The sequence below is a fragment of the Schistocerca americana genome, chromosome 5, assembly GCF_021461395.2.
Source record: "Schistocerca americana isolate TAMUIC-IGC-003095 chromosome 5, iqSchAmer2.1, whole genome shotgun sequence".
In the NCBI taxonomy this organism is placed as follows: domain Eukaryota; kingdom Metazoa; phylum Arthropoda; class Insecta; order Orthoptera; family Acrididae; genus Schistocerca; species Schistocerca americana.
The window spans coordinates 180429958-180452396 of NC_060123.1; the positions used below are offsets into that span (position 1 = coordinate 180429958).

The window sequence follows — 22439 nt, forward strand, 5'->3', positions numbered from 1 at the left end:
AAACAGAGTATTCCAGTCAACATTGTCAAAAGCTTTCTCTAAGTCTACAAATGCTAGAAACGTAGGTTTGCCTTTCCTTAATCTTTCTTCTAAGATAAGTCGTAAGGTCAGTATTGCCTCACGTGTTCCAGTGTTTCTACGGAATCCAAACTGATCTTCCCCGAGGTTGGCTTCTACTAGTTTTTCCATTCGTCTGTAAAGAATTCGTGTTAGTATTTTGCAGCTGTGACTTATTAAGCTGATAGTTCGGTAATTTTCACATCTGTCAACACCTGCTTTCTTTGGGATTGGAATTATTATATTCTTCTTGAAGTCTGAGGGTATTTCGCCTGTTTCATACATCTTGCTCACCAGATGGTAGAGTTTTGTCAGGACTGGCTCTCCCACGGCCGTCAGTAGTTCCAATGGAATATTGTCTACTCCGGGGGCCTTGTTTCAACTCAGGTCTTTCAGTGCTCTGTCAAACTCTTCACGCAGTATCATATCTCCCATTTCATCTTCATCTACATCCTCTTCCATTTCCATAATATTGTTCTCAAGTACATCGCCCTTGTATAGACCCTCTATATACTCCTTCCACCTTTCTGCTTTCCCTTCTTTGCTTAGAACTGGGTTTCCATCTGAGCTCTTGATATTCATACAAGTCGTTCTCTTATCTCCAAAGGTCTCTCTAATTTTCCTGTAGGCGGTATCTATCTTACCCCTAGTGAGATAGGCCTCTACATCCTTACATTTGTCCTCTAGCCATCCCTGCTTAGCCATTTTGCACTTCCTGTCGATCTCATTTTTTGAGACGTTTGTATTCCTTTTTGCCAGTTTCACTTACTGCATTTTTATATTTTCTCCTTTCATCAATTAAATTCAATATTTCTTCTGTTACCCAAGGGTTTCTACTAGCCCTCGTCTTTTTACCTACTTGATCCTCTGCTGCTGTCACTACTTCATCCCTCAAAGCTACCCATTCTTCTTCTACTGTATTTAATTCCCCCATTCCTGTCAATTGCTCCCTTATGCTCTCCCTGAATCTCTGTACAACCTCTGGTTCTTTTAGTTTATCCAGGTCCCATCTCCTTAAATTCCCACCTTTTTGCAGTTTCTTCAGTTTTAATCTACAGGTCATAACCAATAGATTGTGGTCAGAGTCCACATCTGCCCCTGGAAATGTCTTACAATTTAAAACCTGGTTCCTAAATCTCTGTCTTACCATTATATAATCTATCTGATACCTTTTAGTATCTGCAGGGTTCTTCCATGTATACAACCTTCTTTCATGATTCTTAAACCAAGTGTTAGCTATGATTATGTTGTGCTCTGTGCAAAATTCTACCAGGCGGCTTCCTCTTTCATTTCTGTCCCCCAGTCCATATTCACCTACTATGTTTCCTTATCTCCCTTTTCCTACACTCGAATTCCAGTCACCCATGACTATTAAATTTTCGTCTCCCTTCACAATCTGAATAATTTCTTTTATTTCATCATACATTTCTTCAATTTCTTCGTCATCTGCAGAGCTAGTTGGCATATAAACTTGTACTACTGTAGTAGGTGTGGGCTTCGTATCTATCTTGGCCACAATAATGCGTTCACTATGCTGTTTGTAGTAGCTTACCCGCATTCCTATTTTCCTATTCATTATTAAACCTACTCCTGCATTACCCCTATTTGATTTTGTGTTTATAACCCTGTAGTCACCTGACCAGAAGTCTTGTTCCACCTGCCACCGAACTTCACTAATTCCCACTATATATAACTTCAACCTATCCATTTCCCTTTTTAAATTTTCTAACCTACCTGCCCGATTAAGGGATCTGACATTCCACGCTCCGATCCGTAGAACGCCAGTTTTCTTTCTCCTGATAACGACATCCTCTTGAGTAGTCCCCGCCCGGAGATCCGAATGGGGGACTATTTTACCTCCGGAATATTTTACCCAAGAGGACGCCATCATCATGTAATCATACAGTAAAGCTGCATGCCCTCGGGAAAAATTACGGCTGTAGTTTCCTCTTGCTTTCAGCCGTTCGCAGTACCAGCACAGCAAGGCCGTTTTGGTTATTGTTACAAGGCCAGATCAGTCAATCATCGAGACTGTTGCCCTTGCAACTACTGAAAAGGCTGCTGCCCCTCTTCAGGAACCACACGTTTGTCTGGCCTCTCAACAGATACCCCTCCGTTGTGGTTGCACCTACGGTACGGCTATCTGTATCGCTGAGGCACGCAAGCCTCCCCACCAACGGCAAGGTCCATGGTTCATTGGGGGGATTTCTAATGATAACTGTTCAAATTATTTAATGTCAAGTGTAGGTTTATTGTTTGTCCAGCTATTTTAAAATCTGAGTCAAACTTTTTTTCATGTATTTGAACTATTTTGTGCGAAAACACCAACAGGAAAATGTCGACCTCCTCAATATCTCACTAAAACAATGCAAACAACAAAATGAGGATTAAGAAGTAGCAAAATCACGAACTCTTCTATTAAAACACCAGTGAGTTGAGTGAAATTAGGTCAACTACCCTCCTTAGCAGACTACTCTATCGTCGGTCAGCAACCTCAAAATTGTCTTGAACCTGATGTTCTGTTCTATTTCGCTGCATTCCTTACACACATTAGGTGTGTGTGTAATGTGTAACGCGGACTGCTTTTGCCTCACGTTTCGCACCCTGGTGTGTGATGCGAATCAGACTTAAATCTTTTCGATGGCTGGGTTTACCAACCTCCAGTCATAAATGGAGATGACTTCCACAGGACCGTAACAGTACCTCATGTCACCATTCGCTAGCAGCCAATCAGCCTATCAGCGCTCAGCTCATCCCAGGAAACTCTGCTCATTCTGCACCTTTTCATTACTGTAGTTTGCAACTCCTTCTCCCACACACCACTTTCATTCTGTGGAGCATTGCTACACTTCTGGTCCATGCGACACTGATTTCCACAAAACTCCCGTACAAATGGTTCTTTGTTGCTTGTTAGTTTATTCTGCACAGCTGGAACATCGCTCCTGTCTGTTGCCATTGTGAACGTCCAAGTACTTACATCGGTTTTTATTTTTTTTATTTTTTTTTTTTTTCACACGCCCTTCCATTTCAGTGATCATATACTGAATTTTTCCAGTATTTATGCCACTGCTCTATTCCTAGTATTCCACCACTAATTTTCTATGCTTAAATCATGTCGTCTTCGTCGTCAGAAACAATCACGTGATCATCTACAAACAGCATACAATATATACTATTCTCATTAATATTTTTACCTTTTGGAATTCGTTATCTATTTCACTGTTACTTTGTTTTGGTGATTATGTCGTTAGTTTTCAAGAAAATTTTACAAACATCTGATTTACTCAAATTGGAACGCTTCATCGCAACTTTAACGGCGGCTATTATGCGCTTAATGTTTACATCACTTAGAATAGGCGTTAAATTATAACTTAGCCCCTTATTTAAGTGGGCGGTCTCAGGAAGAGTAAAGGGAATATTAGTGAGACTGGAAACCCATGGATAGTTGTTTTTCATTTAGTCTAGTCGAAAGAATATTAAAACACAATATACGCTAAAACTACAATCTAATGTTAACTACAGATAATTTCACATTTTATGTATCCAATGTTCGGCAACCAGAATGGCACGGTTTTTCATCGCTAAGTCCTCCAACTCACACTGTTCGCTCAGATTACTGTACATCAATAAATATTCGGAGCCCTGCCTTCCCCCACATTCACAAAGTTCGTCATCATTGATACACCCTTTTTTGAGATGAGTCTTGCATTTGTTCTCAATCTCTTGAGGTTCTTCCAAGTCCTGTATTCTAGACGGCCAGGAAAAGAATATGAACGTCATTTCACGCATTTCCTGAATGACTGTTATATAACGTAACATTTTTTGTCGTTACTGTTGAATTCATCAAATGCTTTTAGTTTCAAGTATATGTGTCAGGAAGAGAAGCCGCTACAACCTAAATCAGTTATTTTCGTGAGGAATGAACTACACAACCTCATCACAGCACCGAACAGGGTTAGGTTACATCTACGACAAAATGTTCGTTGTTTACACAGTTTAGCAACAATCTGCAATAATTTACTAACGGAAACCTAATAATAACTACTAATTGTAGTTAGAAAACAGTACGTCGCAATACTTCAGTGTTCACATGCCACGCGAGGGGTAGCCGCGCCGTCTGAGGCGTCTTTTCACGGTCAGCGCGGCTGCCCCCGTCGGAGGTTCGAGTCCTACCTCGGTAATTAGTGTGTGTCGTCCTTAGCGTAACTTAGTTTCAGTTAGATTAAATAGTGTGTAATCTTAGGGACCGATGACCTCAGCCATTTGGTCCTATAAGACGTTACCAAAAATGTTCACATCCACTGAACTGTCTTTACCTTCGGTCTGTTCCTGAATCCAGCGACAACTACGACACTTGTATGATGTCCAGTTTGGCTCGTCTTGTCGGCGGCTGTAGAAACGAACCTGATGCCCTCTTGAGGTACCGTACGGTACTGTTGCTGATACTGAGTTGAGTGGAACCGCGTGTCGGCTTATATCAACGTTTGTCGGATAAAAACGATAAACTGGTGGTCAAGATCGCAGGAATTCTTTCGACAAAACTAAAGCCGCCATCATCGGATCTAGGAAGGACAGAAAACACTATAAAAGTGGGCTTGGATTCCACTTATATTATATGTATACCTATAAATTTAGTTACATACCTTAGGACACATACAGGTCACTACATCAAGGCAAACAATGGTGATATATCAGTTGCCTATAACACGCAGGCCTTTGCATTTGCTTTCCGATATGCCGTATATGTGACCAGGTAGCTGTACAATTGTGTAGGTCTGCAGCTTTCATAAGTTTTGTATATGTTTACGTGATACAGTAATCTCTAGAATTATGTACAAGCCCTAATTACGTAGTGTTACCACACACGCAGACCCTGTTATGACGCGAGCTGCGACATTCATTGACGCCTCTTCTGCTAGCGCCATCTCGCGGCGCGGCCTGTAGTGTAAGAACAGAGCCGAGTTGCGGTAGTACCTAGCTTGCGCTTGTATGGGATGGAGCCACTTAACATTTATAATGTCATCTCTCTTGGACGCCTATGGGCTACTTACGACAATTTCGTAAGGCCTGCGTGTTATAGGCAACTATTAATATCACCATTGTTTGCCTTGATGTTGTAACCTGTATGTGTCCTAAGGTATGTAACTAAATTTATAGGTATACATGTTATATAAGTGGAATCCAAGCCCACTTTTATAGTGTCTTCTGTCCTCCCTAGATCCGATGATGACGGCTTTAGTTGCGCCGAGAGCGGTAATCATGGAATAAAAAGCATTCCTGCCATCTTGGCTACCAGTTTATCAAGCATCTAGATCGCTCCCACATGAGCACAATGTGCCCTACAAAGTTTGTCGGATAGATCTCCACTTGGGAACTCTTTGTGTGACGTGAGGCGGAAGCATAAAGCAAATCTTCCCTCGTGTGCCCTCTAAGGAGACTAACCGTAACTATGGTACATCAGGGCTGTAATCTGTTCGGAGCTCTTCCACATGTGACTGTGATCCGTGTCTTCGAAAGGGCTCAGCAGTTGCTATTATTTTTCCTGTTCTTTGAGTTGACCGCACGAAATCACATTTATTCGTCCTGATAATATGATGCAGTGTAATACAACGTAATTTTCGTCATATTTTGTGTCTCACAGCTAGCTTAAAATCAATGTAGTACAATAAGAGAAGCATCTCTAACCTATAGAAAACTAGGTAGTACTAGTGTCCTGCTTATATAGATACTTCAAGCCGTGGAACGTCTGCTAGGCCCAAAGTGCCAGCCCATTTGATCTTGCATTCATCTGTTTTCGTAAACATTTCCCTTATGCTTTAGTGTCTGCTCTTACGAAGCCGCTATTCTCAGCTCCAGTGCGACTGTGCTTCAAGTCTCTGCAGACTCTTCGCGTTCACGGGCACGCCTCATGCTTTTGCAGACTGCCTGCTGTACGCCATCGGGAAGCCTGTGTACCATCGATGGACGGACATGACTTACGGCAGTTGGATGCGAGACGCCATGCCGCGGCCCGAAGCCAACGCGGAGAAATTCTGGGTCACCAACGAAACTGACCCGTACCACCTGTACGAATTCGCCAACAAGACTTCCTTCAGCAAGGACGTACCGACCAAAGTCTATAAGCTGGACCACCCATTCAAGGTAAGTACCACAACAACTGTCGCCACACGAGATCCTCTTTGTGGTCTGCGTGCGTGTTTACATCGATCGTCAGTGATGAAAATTTAAGCTCGGGCGCGCAGCCGAGTAATCGGGCAGCTGTGCGTGACACCAAAATTAAATCACGCGTCGTGCTAGCAGCGATGCGTGCAGTACGCGCTTCAAACAACGTCCTGTCGCTCAAAGCCATGCGACTCGCGCTCCATCGCTTCACACGTATTTAGTAATTATTTTTATTATTCCGTCAGTAAACTTTGGTAACGTCGGCTGTTACTCCTAAGCAAATTGCTTCTGTGTCACGTACAGATAAAATAACAAAATAAAAAGAGAAAATTATGGTCAAACATTACTCACACTCCTTACATGGGTTCAATATTCTGAACATAGGAAGCAAGATCTTTGTTTCACCTCAGATTTGGGTCTGTGGAGGTTATTGTAATCATATGGTATATAACTATTTCTTCAAGTGTGACAAGTGTGATCCACCATCCAGCTGACAACAGGTTGCAAAGATAGTACGCTAACAAAGACTCTTATCAACTTTGCGCATCATTCTTGATGTTCTCTATTAAGTTACAATAACAACGAAATACTCTCGTTAAAGAGTCTCCGTGTCTTCTTACTGACTAAGTCTTAAGAAAGTGAGTTTGTACTATTGATGAAGTGAGTAGAATTCCTCCTCTCTTCGTCCAGATTTACGTTAATAGATATTTTAAAACAACGAAAGCCACTAGTTTGTCTAAATCAGTTAGAGTTCCCTCATTTTTCCATTTCTTCTGTTTGCCCCAAAACCACAACAAGATGCCAACAATCCTAGTATATTTGACATAGTTTTTAACACACCCAGTAATCTGGCTGGATGCGTCGTATTGACGGATGCACTGAGCCTAGTTCATTCATTGTCAATTGTCGCTTAGGATAAGTGGACAGTTTACACGTTGTGACACAATTGTATCAAGGTACAAACAAGTTTTCGATTCTGCGTCTACTGATACTTTCTTCTTCCCAAATTTCAATGAAGATATATTAATGTGATTCATTGGCATATTTATTAGTTTTATTCCATAGTTCGGCCACCCTTAATTTTCACCCAATATTTTTTGTTCTGAAATAATACTTTATAATTCTTTAATTGTTGGTGGTTCTGAATCTGGTTTATCAGATTTATTCTGAGAGAATTCGAATTTTTCTGAGAGAATTCGAATTCACAGTTCAAGAGTTTCTCAGAGTATTCCGCTAATACCCAATAATTTACTGCATTGTTGTGAACATTGTTCCCATTAGCATCTCGAAATTCAAGGGTTGATGCTTTTTATTTTGATAGATTTTGCTTGAAAGTTCTGTAGAAGTTTCTTGTGTTGTTTTTTGTAAACTCCTCATCAATTTGGAGAAGAGTGTTGTTTTCGTGTGTCTTCGTAACCTTATTTCTATTCTTATCTACCGTTTTCATAATTATAACGAAATTTAATCTATTTTTGTCTGTTTTTGCGATTTCCTTGCGGCCAAGACTGTTTTTTTTTATTGCAATGTATATATCAAATTCCATCGACCATGATGTTTCATTTGTGTTATTTTGGATTTTTTGTTTTGTATGCTTCAGTTTCCAATTTTTTGTTTGGGGTGCTATTTGTTCAGCAGAGAACTGAAGATGCCACAAAGTAACAACAGTCATCGGAATAAATGCAGATATATGACTATGGAAAGCAGACTGACATGCCTCTAGGAGGAAGTCAGAATGGCTTAAGAAAAACAGCTTGTGTATTACTATATTACTTAGCAGGATGCATGAGAATCTCCTAAAAGGATCTGCTGCGCAATTCTCAAGTGATCTCAGAATAAACTTCCAATCACCTCTGACTGAGAGTCCCCACACTCCATATGACCTCCGGATGACATCCAAATGGCACACTTCTCTTTGAACTCACGGTGCTCCCAGGCCGATCGACTGATCTCACTCCTCCAATAAACTCTCATTCATCTTGAAGCGCTACTGAGAACGTAAACCATGCTTCAGTCACAGTCCCAATTGAGGGATATCAGAAGTTGATTAGCTGATCGTAGAAATGCTATATGATGTGACACCAGTTTTTTTTTCCTTTTCCCTCCTGTTAAACAAAAAACGTAACTGATTGAGATGGAGATGGGCCACTAAGCGTTTTCCTTCAGTAACTTTTGCATTGTGTCAGACTCTCTCGTCGTCTCTCTGTACCTTTCCTAGTATGTAGCAGGACATGATGTGTGAATGTGTGGGATTTTTGAAGGTGCAGAGCTATTCCAAATATAGTTAAATGATGCAGTAGGTTTCTCAAAAGAGAAACCAGGGGAGCTAAACACAGGATTTATTGAGATACCTCAAAAAGATCGATTCTGAGGAACGTAGAGGGTCGAGGTTGGCCTCCGGCCAATATGAACGTTGCAGTTCAAACAGAGTCTGGTGTCCCACTGTTTACGGAATGGGTGTGCCTAAAATTCCTACGTTAGCTCTGCGTGGGTATTAGTTCTATTGAAACGCAAATCTCGTCCGTTGTCGATATGCTAGACACGTTGTTCTGTCTGTGAGATTCATAAATAAAAACTCGAATATCCATGGACATGCTTTAAGGCAACAATGAAAGTACCATGTCCAGCCAATAAGGACACAGCGCGATACAATTTCACAATAGTGCGATACAAATTTGCAATAGTTCTCCAAATAAGATAAAAAATATTACATCATTCTCACTCTTCAGTAAAATCCTAAGGTCATACTTAGCCTTAATCACTGCTCCTACTGAGCAACAGAATCTTTACAACTTATGAATCTCAAAACCTAAAAGAGAAAAGGGTGAAAACATCGTCCTGCATGTAGCGCAAGCTGCCCTATAGATTAAGCCAATCAACAAACTCACTCCTCAGAAAGAGCGTTGTTATCTACATCTACATTTATACTCCGCAAGCCACCCAACGGTGTGTGGCGGAGGGCACTTTACGTGCCACTGTCATTACCTCCCTTTCCTGTTCCAGTCGCGTATGGTTCGCGGGAAGAACGACTAAACATCTGAGTGTCCCAGTCTATATCTGGTAAATGGAAATCTCCATCTAAGACTATAACATGCTGAGAAAATTAATGTGAAATGTATTCTAGATTTTCTCTCAGTTGTTCTCCCAGTAATGCTGCTGAGTCGGGAGGTCGGTAAAACGAGTCAATTATTAACCTAGCTCGGTTGTTGAGTGTAACCTCCACCCATAATAATTCACAGGAACTATCCACTTCTACTTCACCACAGGATAAACCACTACTAACAACGACAAACACGCCACCACTGGTTGCATGCAATCAATCCTTTCTAAACACCGTCTGTGCCTTTGTAAAAATTTCGGCAGAACTTATCTCTGGCTTCAGCCAGCTTTCCGCTCCTATAACGATTTCAGCTTCGGTGCTTTCTATCAGCGCTTGAAGTTCCGGTACTTTACCAATACAGCTTCGACAGTTTACAATTACAATACCGATTGCTACTTGGCCCCGCATGTCCTGACTTTGCCCCGCACCCTTTGCGGCCGTTGCCCTTTCTGTACTTGCCCGAGGCCATCTGACCTAAAAAACCGCCCAGTCCACGCCACACAACCCATGCCACCCGTGTAGCCGCCTGCTGCGTGTGGTGGATATTTACGTAACATCGAAATTGTGGTATGTACTCAAATTAATCAGAAAGTGTCAGAACCTAACAAAAACGCGTAAGCTAGAAAAAAAAGAAATTTGTAGGCATAGAAGTGGGCTTCGTCAACGGACAGAAATATTAATTCCGCGGTATGATACTGTGGGGCAGCAGGCCAGAGTGGCCGAGCGGTTCTGGGCACTACAGTCTTGAACCGCGCTGCTGCTACTGTCGCAGGTTCGAATCCTGCCTCGGGCATGGATGTGTGTGATGTCCTTAAGTTAGTTAGGTTTAAGTAGTTCTAAGTTCTAGGGGACTGATGACCTCAGAAGTTAAGTCCCATAGTGCTCAGAGCCATGTGAACCATTTGAACTGTGGGGCAAAGTTCACTTTTTTGAGTAGTTTTGAGTAGTTCCCTTTGTAACATAGACGCGAGCACATGTCCACGCCACTTCCATGTGGCACCCTCGTTGCGAGAAACAAAGTGCTTTGTGAGCAGAAAAGAATAGCAAATGGTAATAGAAGCTAGATAGCGTGCTTTTTTAATCATGTGAATTTTAGCTGTTTGGTTTGGGTCGTAAGTCCATGCCATGTGTAAATGAGCGCCCTAGGAGCCACAGTATCTTGGTTTTTGAACGTTTAATAGCGTTGGAGGAGTCATAGATTTATTGCGAATTAAAGGAGGTATGCCTTACGTAATTAACGTTGCTTTTCTGTTGATTTCCTCTAATGCTAACATTTTTTTTTTTTGTGCTGCGGCCCCGTGGTGTATGAGTATGCCTGTGGCTTATATGAGGCAGGAAGATATTAGTGCGATGTTTCATGGCTCTTTTAAGAGCAATTTATTGGAATTTAGTTTTTTAATATTAAGGAACAGTGTCTGACTGCTTGAAACAGTCATACGAAAAGTAATGATGTTTCATAGTTTCTTTATACGTTATGATTCGCATGCAATTCGATCTCATTCACAATAATCTTTGACAATGGCCTTCTGGCACCCTCGCACTGCAACTGATTGACCAATTTTGTTGAAATATTTTAAAAACAGAATACGGCTTTCACCATCCTGCCAGCGCGTATTTGAATTACATGAGAGAGAAACCTGTCACGTCATTCTGACTGATGACGCGCGTCTATATTATCACAATCAATTCAAATTGGTGTTGTCTAAATTCTGTAATTAGTTAACCTTTCCTCTGGGCTCACCTCTCGTGCGCAGATGAATATGTGTATGCCCAGGCGTTTCATTCTGTAGCTTCCCTGTGTTACCGTTCTTCCGCTTTAATTTACACAGCAGTGATATTTCGCGTAATGCTTCGCTGAATACTTCAGCATTAGATGCATCATGGGACTGTTGTTTGCCCTAGAGAGAGAGAGAGAGAACTAATTTCCCCCTCCCCCCCTCTCCATCCCCACCTGCCCCCTCTCCTCAATCTCCTCATAGTGTGACCATTCATAGCGTAAACGTAAGAGACCAATTAGGAACCAGAAGTAATACCAACTTATGCAAATGAGTCGGGAGCATACACAAATATGTGTTAGAATTACAGACAGTTGTTACCTTTCATACCCAATTATTCGATAATTAACTTCATTCCACAGCTATAAAGCAATAGGAGCCCCCGTGTAGTTACCTTGCGAGATGCTAAATTAAGTAGTCATTCGCCCATTCTCTCCCATCCCCCTCTTGACAATTCAGTAGATCTCTGTTGTCAGACATGAGTAAAGCAAGCGGTTACCGCCCCCATTACTGAGAGCGTTGGTTCTGTGTGCTTGTCGCGTCACCCATTGCATGAATTAATTAAAATTAGAGTCTTTGTAATGAATTACACAACAGAAAGAAATTTTCATGCACACCTAATCTAAGCATGCAGTAGGGGAGGGAGATAAACAGCACAGTATCACAGTATTACAAGAGATCAGTTCGCTCTCAATTGCTTCGTGTCTAATAGCGTAAAGCATAAAAAACCACTAAAAACAGAAGCGTAAGGCAACCTTGCACACTGTCTGACTAAAAAGATCCCTATGCTACCCCTTCTCGGCAGTTTTGTTAATGTTCCTCCACTCTTTCTTACAGGGCGCTGAATTTCTCATGCTATCATCTTTGTCATTAATGGGCTTAATCTGCAGTGTCACCCAACGAAGACTGGCGCTGGGTAACTACCCTGAATAAAGGCCCTAAATGCCTGATGTTACTTCGAGAAGTCTATGGGTAGCGCTTGTCGTGTATAATGGGGACTCTGGCGTCGTTCTCACACTGGCCTCTGTTGTGGTGCCATCCATCGTCGGCTGCCGGTTCCCTAGCGGCTTACGTGCCAGCTTTTCTTGTGAAAACCGCAGAGAATTCCCTCAGCTATTTCCCTTCATTCCTGAGCTGTTGGGAAGGCTGCAGTCCCACTTGTACGTAACAGAAAAGCCTCTGATGCTTCGCACAAGCGTCTTAGACGTTCGGAGGTGAGTGGCGTCCCTCACCTGTCAGATAGCTTGAACCAAGACATACTTTTTACAGCGCAGTTAAACCGTCTTCTGTGGCTTTCGGGATATCCAGGTTCGGCTTAACGAGAGCCCTTTTGTCCTGAGCATTGGGCTACTTGGTATTTTAGTATCACTGAGGCTGGTTTTGGAATCTGAATCACAGTCGTCCACTAATATTTTATAGGGGAACAGAGGATCTGTCAGTTGAGTAAAAAATAATTTCATGAATCTACAGAACGTAAATTTTACACTATTATCACATCGTCAACTGTTAATGAAGATACAATCACAGAATTTATTCACATAGATGTGACTGGCTTGATGAATATTTGACTAATAGGACCCACTGCCTTATACTAGAGAGGAACGCTCTACAGAAACGAAAGTAACATCGGCTATGCTCCAAGGAAGCTTAGTAGGACCTCTAGAGTTCTCAGTATACACAAACGACTTATCCGACAATCAGCAGTACTAAAATACTGTGCACTGACGATGTTTTTGTCTGTAGGAAAATATCGTCATTGGATGATAATGCGTAAATGTAGAAAGACAGAACAAAATTTTCGAATGTTGACACTGCTAAACTAATGCTTTTAATAAATTGAAAGAACCCAAAAGTATCCGAATACAGGACCAGTAGTGGACGTTTCCACTGCGTCACATTGTATAAAAATTTATGACTAAGGACAAAGGTGCGACAGGAAATGGGACGGTCGACTACAATCATAATTAAGATAGGAAAATGGAAGACTCAAAATTTTCATGTGGAGGCGCTCTACATGCACATGTAGATTGTCTCCAGATGAAAAACAGGAGCCGAACTTTAATATGTGAACCAAGATTAACGGTTGACATAGAGTGACTTTTATGTTATTTTATGCCACAATTTAATCGGAGATCATAAACAACTGAGTTCAGTCGTTTTCCACTTCCTCTAAGTCTTTCAGGAGAATAAATCAAGAAGCGTAGGTTCTTTTCAACCATTAATATACCATGGACTACTAATTAAGGATAACTCACCAATAATTAATGAGTAATTCATTATGTGAAGCATTGAGATAATAAGATTCCTCCGCATTTACGCTAAATATTATAGACATGTTTCGTTAACTGATATTTTACTATTAGGCCAAACAGCAGTTTCTCATCAGCTCTTAAGTTCGGCCATTTATATGTGTTCATCCCACATTAATGTTACGTTTACTTGTCTGATTAGATTTCCATTTTCTTATACCAATCATTACACACACACACACACACACACACACACACACACGCACACATATGTAAACATTTAAGTCTTCTCTTTCACAACTTTAGACATTATGGGTAGTAAGAAGTAAGTTTGACTCTGAAACTAATCAAGACTAGGACTGAAAGACACAATCTCCACTGCACTAGGAGGTGTGATTACCTGGAAACAGCTGAGGCGGGGCTTTTCATGAGTTTTCCATTTTCATTCACCTTGAGAGTACAGATATTCTTTCATCATATATTTTAGAAATAGTAAGGAATAACTGTACAGTTGCATTACTAGAGATAAAACTGCGTTAAAACTGACTCTGGCTCATAAAGAGACGGATAATACTGCAACCACACTCTTTGTTTATCTAATGACATAAAATACCTGAGACATGGCAAAGCCAATTTTCTTTTGGCTTGCTCATTATATTCCACAGATCTTTTCTCTTTCATTTCTTAATTTGGTGCTCATACAGTATAAAATAATTACGTATGTACTTAAGCTGTTGAGGTAAATGGTTATATTCCTTTATAAAAACCCATTTTTCTTGGTTTAATAGTGGTATCTAATTAAAACCAATTTTTTTTTTCAATACCAATATTTCACCGTAATAAGATGTAGTCGCTGTGAAAAACAGCCACTTCCACTAAAACGGTTCTTTATAGGTATTTGCTGACTTATTATCTGATAACCTGTTTCCTTTAACTTTACTTCACTTTAACTTGTACTTGAATGACTGTTCTTACACTTGCTAACACTTTATAAAAATAAACAGAAGAATAAAAACAAACTGGTATCTTTGTACTACCTCCTTGCAGTGTTTCACAAATTGGATGAAAATTGATCTCTACGACAGGGCTGACAGACACATACAGAGAAATGTTCATTATTCTCCTTACGTCTGTTTAAATAGTGGCTGCTTATGCTAATAAACAACTTTGTTGTTCCGCTGGACTGTCTCGCGGCTTCACTTGCTGGTGTAAACATTGTATTTACTAACACTGACACATTCGTATCACTAGCATTATAATATACAAAAATATTAAATACTTAGATAAGTTATGTAGTCCGTATTTAAATCCAAGCAACCAGTAAACATAGATGTTGCTTCAGATTTTCGAAATATGGGTTCATAATAAGAGTGGATGCTTTTTGAAAGCAGAGGCAGCTCCAGCCGCAATCAGGCATCGACGTAATTCGATCGTGAAAGTTGAAAATTTGTGCCAGACAGAATTTGAACCCAGATCTCCCGCTTAACGCGAGCGGTTGTCTTTATCGCCTCAGCCGACCGGACGGACTTCCGGTCCCACCCAGTTTCTCTGCTCGTCACACGTCAGTAGCGTTTACTGTCCGTGCTGTCTCGCTCACAACGGGTCCTGTATTCCCACAAGAGGTTCGGTCACCGTTGTAGATCCACACTGAAGTTATCAAGGCAGTCATCTTACAGGTATACTGTAAATACATGTGGGATATCTGTTCTGTCGAACATATCCGACAGAACAAACATCCCCCATTGTATGTAATAAATAATTGATCCTATCTTCTTCTTTCGTTTCAACCTAGTCGGAATACAGTAATTTCCGTAAATCAGTTAGATTTCATTATGCGACAATGGAAGATATCCAAAATTGTCTTAGTTAGTCTATTACTGTTCATTCTACGAAGCTGTCAGTAAAAATTTAGTCTTCTTTTTCGTGTAGAATCTGAGAGTTTTTCATCCCATGATTTTCTTTTAAATTATTTCTTTTAGTTCTAATTGTTCTATCAGGCCTATGAGATTCCTGTTTAGGGTTTTTTCTGCATACAATACTTCTGCCTTTGTCGGTGTTTTGTAATGCTTAATTACGGACCGCCATGAAAAGGATTACATGTTGTGTGTCTCTTTCGTCAGTTGGAAAGCCAATTGAAGTTTGTTTTCCCCGGATTACCTTGCGTTCTGTTGCATTTCAACTAATACTAAAATTCTTTTACTGTAGTGATTACCCGTGGTCTAGGGCTAGCGTCTTTGATACATAATCGAAACGTCTTCGGTCCCGGGGTCGATCCCCGCCACTGCCTAAATTTTGATAAATAATCAGCATTGGCGGCCGAAGACTTCCGCCATAAGAAGTCAGCCTCATTCTGCCAACGGCCTTGTCAAAGAGGGCGGAGGAGCGGATAGAGATTCAGGGCACTCTCTTGTCCTAGGGGTGGGAAATTGCCCCTGAAGGCGGAAGAATCAGCAATGATCAACGACATGAGGATGCAGAAGGCAATGGAAACCACTGCATTAAAGACACGTAACGTGTATCCACAGGACATGTGGCCTGTATTTGAAGAAGTGTCATGATGATCTCTCCATTGGCAAAAGATTCAGGAATAGTCCCCCATCCGGATCTCCGGGAGGGGACTGCCAAGGGGAAGGTTACCATGAGAAAAAGATTGAATAATAAACGAAAGGATAACGTTCTACGAGTCGGGGCGTGGAATGTCAGAAGCTTGAACGTGGTAGGGAAACTAGAATATCTGAAAAGGGAAATGCGTATGCTCAATCTAGATATAGTAGGGGCCAGTGAAGTGAAGTTGAACGAAGACAAGGATTTCTGGTCAGATGAGTATCGGGTAATATCAACAGCAGCAGAAAATGGTATAACAGGTGTAGGATTCGTTATGAATAGGAAGGTAGGGCAGAGGGTGTGTTACTGTAATCAGTTCAGTGACCGGGTTGTTCTAATCAGAATCAACAGCAGACCAACACCGACAACGATAGTTCAGGTATACATGCCGACGTCGCAAGCTGAAGATGAACAGATAGAGAAAGTGTACGAGGATATTGAAAGGGTAATGCAGTATGTAAAGGGGGACGAAAATCTAATAGTCATGGGCGACTGGATTACAGTTGTAGGGGAAGGAGTAGAAGAAAAGGTTACAGGAGGATATGGGCTTGTGACAAGGAATGAAAGAGGAGAAAGACTAGTTGAGTTCTGTAACAAGTTTCAGCTAGTAATAGCGAATACCCTGTTCAAGAATCACAAGAGGAGGAGCTATACTTGCAAAATGCCGGGAGATACGGGAAGATTTCAATTAGATTACATCATGGTCAGACAGAGATTCCGAAATCAGATACTGGATTGTAAGGTGTACCCAGGAGCAGATATAGACTCAGATCACAATATAGTAGTGATGAAGAGTAGGCTGAAGTTCAAGACATTAGTCAGGAAGAATCAATACGCAAAGAAGTGGGATACGGACGTACTAAGGAATGACGAGATACGTCTGAAGTTCTCTAACGCTATAGGTACAGCAATAAGGAATAGCGCAGTAGGCAGTACAGTTGAAGAGCAATGGACATCTCTAAAAAGGGCCATCACAGAAGTTGGGAAGGAAAACATAGGTACAAAGAAGGTAGCTGAAAAGAAACCATGGGTAACAGAAGAAATACTTCAGTTGATGGATGAAAGGAGGAAGTACAAACATGTTCCGGGAAATCAGGAATACAGAAACACAAGTCGCTGAGAAATGAAATAAATAGGAAGTGCAGGGAAGCTAAGACGAAATGGCTGCAGGAAAAATGTGAAGACATCGAAAAAGATATGATTGTCGGAAGGACAGACTCAGCATACAGGAAAGCCAAAACAACCTTTGGTGACATTAAAAGCAACGGTGATAACATTAAGAGTGCAACGGGAATCCCGCTGTTAAATGCAGAGGAAAGAGCAAATAGGTGGAAATAATACATTGAAAGCCTCTATGAGGGTGAAGATTTGTCTGATGTGATAGAAGAAGACACAGGAGTCGATTTAGAGGAGATAGGGGATCCAGTATTAGAATCGGAATTTAAAAGACCTTTGGAGGACTTACGGTCAAATAAGGCAGAAGGGATAGATAACATTCCATCAGAATTTCTAAAATCATTGGGGGAAGTGGCAACAAAAGGACTATTCACGTTGGTGTGTAGAATATATGAGTCTGGCGATATACCATCTGACTTTCGGAAAGGCATCATCCACACAATTCCGAAGACGGCAAGAGCTGACAAGTGCGAGAATTATCGCTCAATCAGCTTAACAACTCATGCATCGAAGCTGCTTACAAGAATAATATACAGAAGAATGGAAAAGAAAATTGAGAATGCGCTAGGTGACGATCAGTTTGGCTTTAGGAAAAGTAAAGGGACGAGAGAGGCAATTCTGACGTTACGGCTAATAATGGAAGCAAGGCTAAAGAAAAATCAAGACACTTTCATAGGATTTGTCGACCTGGAAAAAGTGTTCGACAATATAAAATGGTGCAAGCTGTTCGAGATTCTGAAAAAAAGTAGGGGTAAGCTATAGGGGGAGACGGGTCATACACAATATGTACAACAACCAAGAGGGAATAATAAGTATGGACGATCAAGAACGAAGTGCTCGTATTAAGAATGGTGTAAGACAAGGCTGTAGCCTTTCACCCCTACTCTTCAATCTGTACATGGAGGAAGCACTGATGGAAATAAAGGAAAGGTTCAGGAGTGGAATTAAAATACAAGGTGAAAGGACATCAATGATACGATTCGCTGATGACATTGCTATCCTGAGTGAAAGTGAAGAAGAATTAAATGATCTGCTGAACGGAATGAACAGTCTAATGAGTACACAGTATGGTCTGAGAGTAAATCGGAGAAAGACGAAGGTAATGAAAAGTAGTAGAAATGAGAACAGCGAGAAACTTAACATCAGGATTGATGGTCACGAAGTCAATGAAGTTAAGGAATTCTACTACCTAGTCAGTAAAATAACCAATGACGGACGGAGCAAGGAGGACATCAAAAGCAGACTCGCTATGGCAAAAAAGGCATTTCTGGCCAAGAGAAGTCTACTAATATCAAATACCGGCCTTAATTTGAGGAAGAAATTTCTGAGGATGTACGTCTGGAGTACAGCATTGTATGGTAGTGAAACATCGACTGTGGGAAAACCGGAACAGAAGAGAATCGAAGCATTTGAGATGTGGTGCTATAGACGAATGTTGAAAATTAGGTGGACTGATAAGGTAAGGAATGAGGAGGTTCTACGCAGAATCGGAGAGGAAAGGAATATGTGGAAAACACTGATAAGGAGAAGGGACAGGATGATAGGACATCTGCTAAGACATGAGGGAATGATTTCCATGGTACTAGAGGGAGCTGTAGAGGGCAAAAACTGTAGAGGAAGACAGAGATTGGAATACGTCAAGCAAATAACTGAGGACGTAGGTTGCAATTGCTACTCTGTGGTGAAGAGGTTAGCACAGGAAAGGAATTCGTGGCGGGCCGCATCAAACCAGTCAGTAGACTGATGACCAAAAAAAAAAAAAAAAAATTCATTGAACTTTCAGATATTTATTTGCTCATTTGTTGTTTGCCACGATTTTAGGTTTTTCAAAGGAAATGTTAAGACCTATTATAGCTGCTTGTTTCTCTAGTTCAAGGACTTGTTCCTTTAACTCCTCCATAGTTTCAGCAAAGTGATCCAGATCATCTGAAAAGACAAAGCAATTGATTCTGAGGTTCTTCTTCTTGCGACTCAGTCTTACTCCACTGTTTATATTTTCGTTCCATTCTCTGATTTCTTTTTCAAGTGCACAGTTAAACAATAATGGGAAAAACCCGTTCCTTGGTCGTACTCCTCTTTTGATTTCAAATGGGTCTGCTATTTCACCCATGAATTCAACTCTTGAAAACTTATTCTTAATGGTGGCTTATATTCGGCTGGTTGTATTCTTATTCAAGGCCAGTTCTTCGATTACTGATATCAAGGATTATTTATCAGTTCAGTTGTATGTCTGCTTGAAATGAATGAAGGAAATTACGTAAATCATTGCCCTTGATTTTTGCTATGCCATATTTGAGGTTTAGTATTTGTTCAGAGCATGATCTACCCTTTTTGAATCCTCCCTCGTTCTCCCTCAGTTATGAGGCTAATTGCAGCTCTGCTCTATTTAAAAGGACTTTTGGAAGAATGTTACAAGTTACATCAGGCGAAGATTATTTGGGTCTGTTTCGAAGCCTGTTTTCTGGAGAGGTTGGATGAGAGCTGGTTTTCACTCTACTAGAATTTCTTCTTCTTCCCAAATTTTACTGTAGACAACTGAAGTGATTTAGTGGTTTTTATTAGCTTTCTTTTTATTTCGACCTCATTTGATTTTCACTAAATGCTTCATTATTTTTTGAGTCTGAAATTATGTTTTGTAATTCTTCAATTGTTGGTGGTTCCGAATGTAACGGATCAGACGTATTTGGAGTGAATCCAAATTTTGCAAGACTGGGTGTACCATTCAAGAGTTTCTCGAAGTATTCAACTAATATTTTACAATTTTCTGTATTGTAATGAGCAATGTTCTCATTAGCAACTCGAAATCGAAAGATTGGTGCTTTATATTTTGATAATTTTTGCTATCGTAGAGGGAGACCAAGAGATGAATACACTAGGCAGATTCAAAAAGATGTAGGTTGCAGTAGTTACTTGCGCAGGATAGAGTAGCGTAGGAGGGATGCATCAAACTAGTCTCTGGACTGAAGACCACAACAACAACAACAATAGGTTTTGCTTGACAATTCTGTAGAAGCTTCTTGTGTTGTTTTTGATAAACTCGTCATCAATTTGGAGCAGAAAGTTGTTTTCATGTGCCTCCGTAACCTTATTTATATTTTTCTCTGTCTTTTCCCTGTTCTAAGAAATTTTAATTTCTTTTCCTCTGTCTTTTGTGATTGCCATTGTTGTAAAGACTGTATTCTGGCTGCATTATGTGTATCACATTCCATCAACCACAATGCATGTTTTCTAATTTTAGTCTTGGATGCTTTTTGTTCGGCTATCTTAAGTAAATTTTTGTTAGTTTTTTCCCAGGTTTGAGTCTAGTTGCTTTCTTTTGTCTTTGTAAAGTCTTCTGAACTTGGTATCATATCCGTACTTTATCTGCGACCTCAAATTTTTTTATCTATGTATTATCTGTCTGGGGTAACTTGTAAAACTTGATTTTGGACAGATAATGATCGGAATCGAAGAGTGCAGCCATAAGCACTCTAAAATTCATAATTCTTAATTTCTACAATATCAAGTTGGAGTTTTCCAAAGGTGCAATTTGGGGAAACCCATGTTTTTTGTTTCATGGTAGTGTTTTGAATGCTGTAGATTTAAGAATTAGGTTGTGTACCTGGCAAGGTTCTATTAGCCTGATGCCATCCCTCTTTATTCTAAAATGGACTGGATCGTTTCCAACAATCTTTAAACTTTTTTCTTGGCCAATCGATGCATTAAAATCTCCAAGAAAAATGATGATGTTCTTTTTTCTGGAAGTTTTTGAATAATGTCAGCTAGTTAGTTCCAAAATGTTTTTCTTCACTTTTCTTGTTGACTTACATTTACATGTGCTTGTGCATTAATAGCAGTATACCTGTTGTTTGGAATTTTAAGTGTAATACTTGAGATTGTTTCAGGTTGGGAATCAAATTTAACTATCAATTTTTTCCTGTTATACAGGCTATTCCAAAATGTGTCCTTTTTTCATCAATCAGTTTTCTACTTTACCTTCCTATATCCTAAGACCTTGTGAATAGAGATGGATCAACTCGAGTTACCAAACTGGGTTGACGGGGTTTTAAGTTAGTCCAAGTTAAATAGCTGTGAACTCCTGTTGTGTTCATTTTGGTGCTACGGCGGTTAGGTTTACTGCTATTGAACCGACCGAACGCGAGTGAACCGCGTTGAGTCTTTGCCTACGGAACGGAACGTCACTCACTGTGGTCTTCAAAAGTGCAATAGATTATTCTGATTTATTTTGCTTTATTGAAATTCGTGAAGCGTTAGATAAGTGTTACTTACATTTGGGTCTATACAGACCATTAGCACCGTGGCAACTTGGAAACACACAAGGGGCGTAAAAGAGTTTGCGCTCAAAAGCCATACAGTCCAGAATCGGTATGCCAACGAGGAAGAAACGCCGTGAGCAGCGTGCGGTTAACCCACCAACGCACCTGGCTGACGACACCCGTTTGGTAAAACAACATGTCCTTCTGCGTGATGAAGTCCATAACTGCCCGCTACACCTCCTCGTCCAACAGGAATAGGTAACCCTGCAAGGCCCTTCTTAAAGGGACCGAAGCCGTGATAATGGCTTGGTGGGGGGGGAGGGGGAAGGGGGGGGGGAGAGGAATTAAGGGCTATAGGTCGAGGACTCGATTGTCTTCCAGCTGAGTTGACTTAATTCCTGTGTTACATTTCCGATGCGGGAACACGCCTTATGAAGGAGCAACAGCACCCCTTGGCACACCGTTCCACGCCGGTTATTACCGAGAAACAAACTGTCCCATATACATTCAATATTATCCGATGGATGTCTATCGGTGTATGTCGTTCGGTAGCCAGGAACACAACACAATTGCGAACTGTCTGGGTTGCACATCAAATTCACTACGTATATATATACAAAATCTATCTATCAAATATCCCCGATAGAAAATACTATTGGAATGTATTAACTAGTTTATTCTTCTCCAGAAACAAGGGGGCGATCTGTAATAATTACTTGAGAGAAGGTGAACTTCTTAGCCAAGATCGCTTGTAAAAAAACTTTTATTGTTGATTATAGATTTCAGTAAGCATGGCTACCGCTTTCAGATCTCTATAAAGGTTGTTATAAATCTCCCACACAAGATACACAAATACCCTTCTAAAGCATTACCAAGTATGTGAACGATGCATCGGCAATTCGGAGTTGAAACCGTATACACCATAGTTCGCCAAATACTCCTGTGCCATACCACACGCTGACTTCCCGATGCGTCTCTCATCTTGTTCTTCACATACCTGGCAATGTTTTGAGAAAAGTATTTGTACAGCGTGTAGAGGAGACATGCAATAACCAAAAAAAAT

At 40.7% G+C, this 22439-nt stretch overlaps 1 protein-coding gene across 1 annotated transcript in view; it reads left to right on the forward strand.

Moving 5' to 3' along the window:
• LOC124616259 overlaps positions 1 to 22439 on the forward strand; it is a 932810-nt gene that overhangs the window by 773283 nt on the left and 137088 nt on the right. The window contains exon 14 of the mRNA XM_047144563.1: positions 5978 to 6198. Within this exon, the coding sequence (XP_047000519.1) occupies positions 5978 to 6198 (221 nt within the window). The remainder of the gene's footprint in view (positions 1 to 5977; positions 6199 to 22439) is intronic.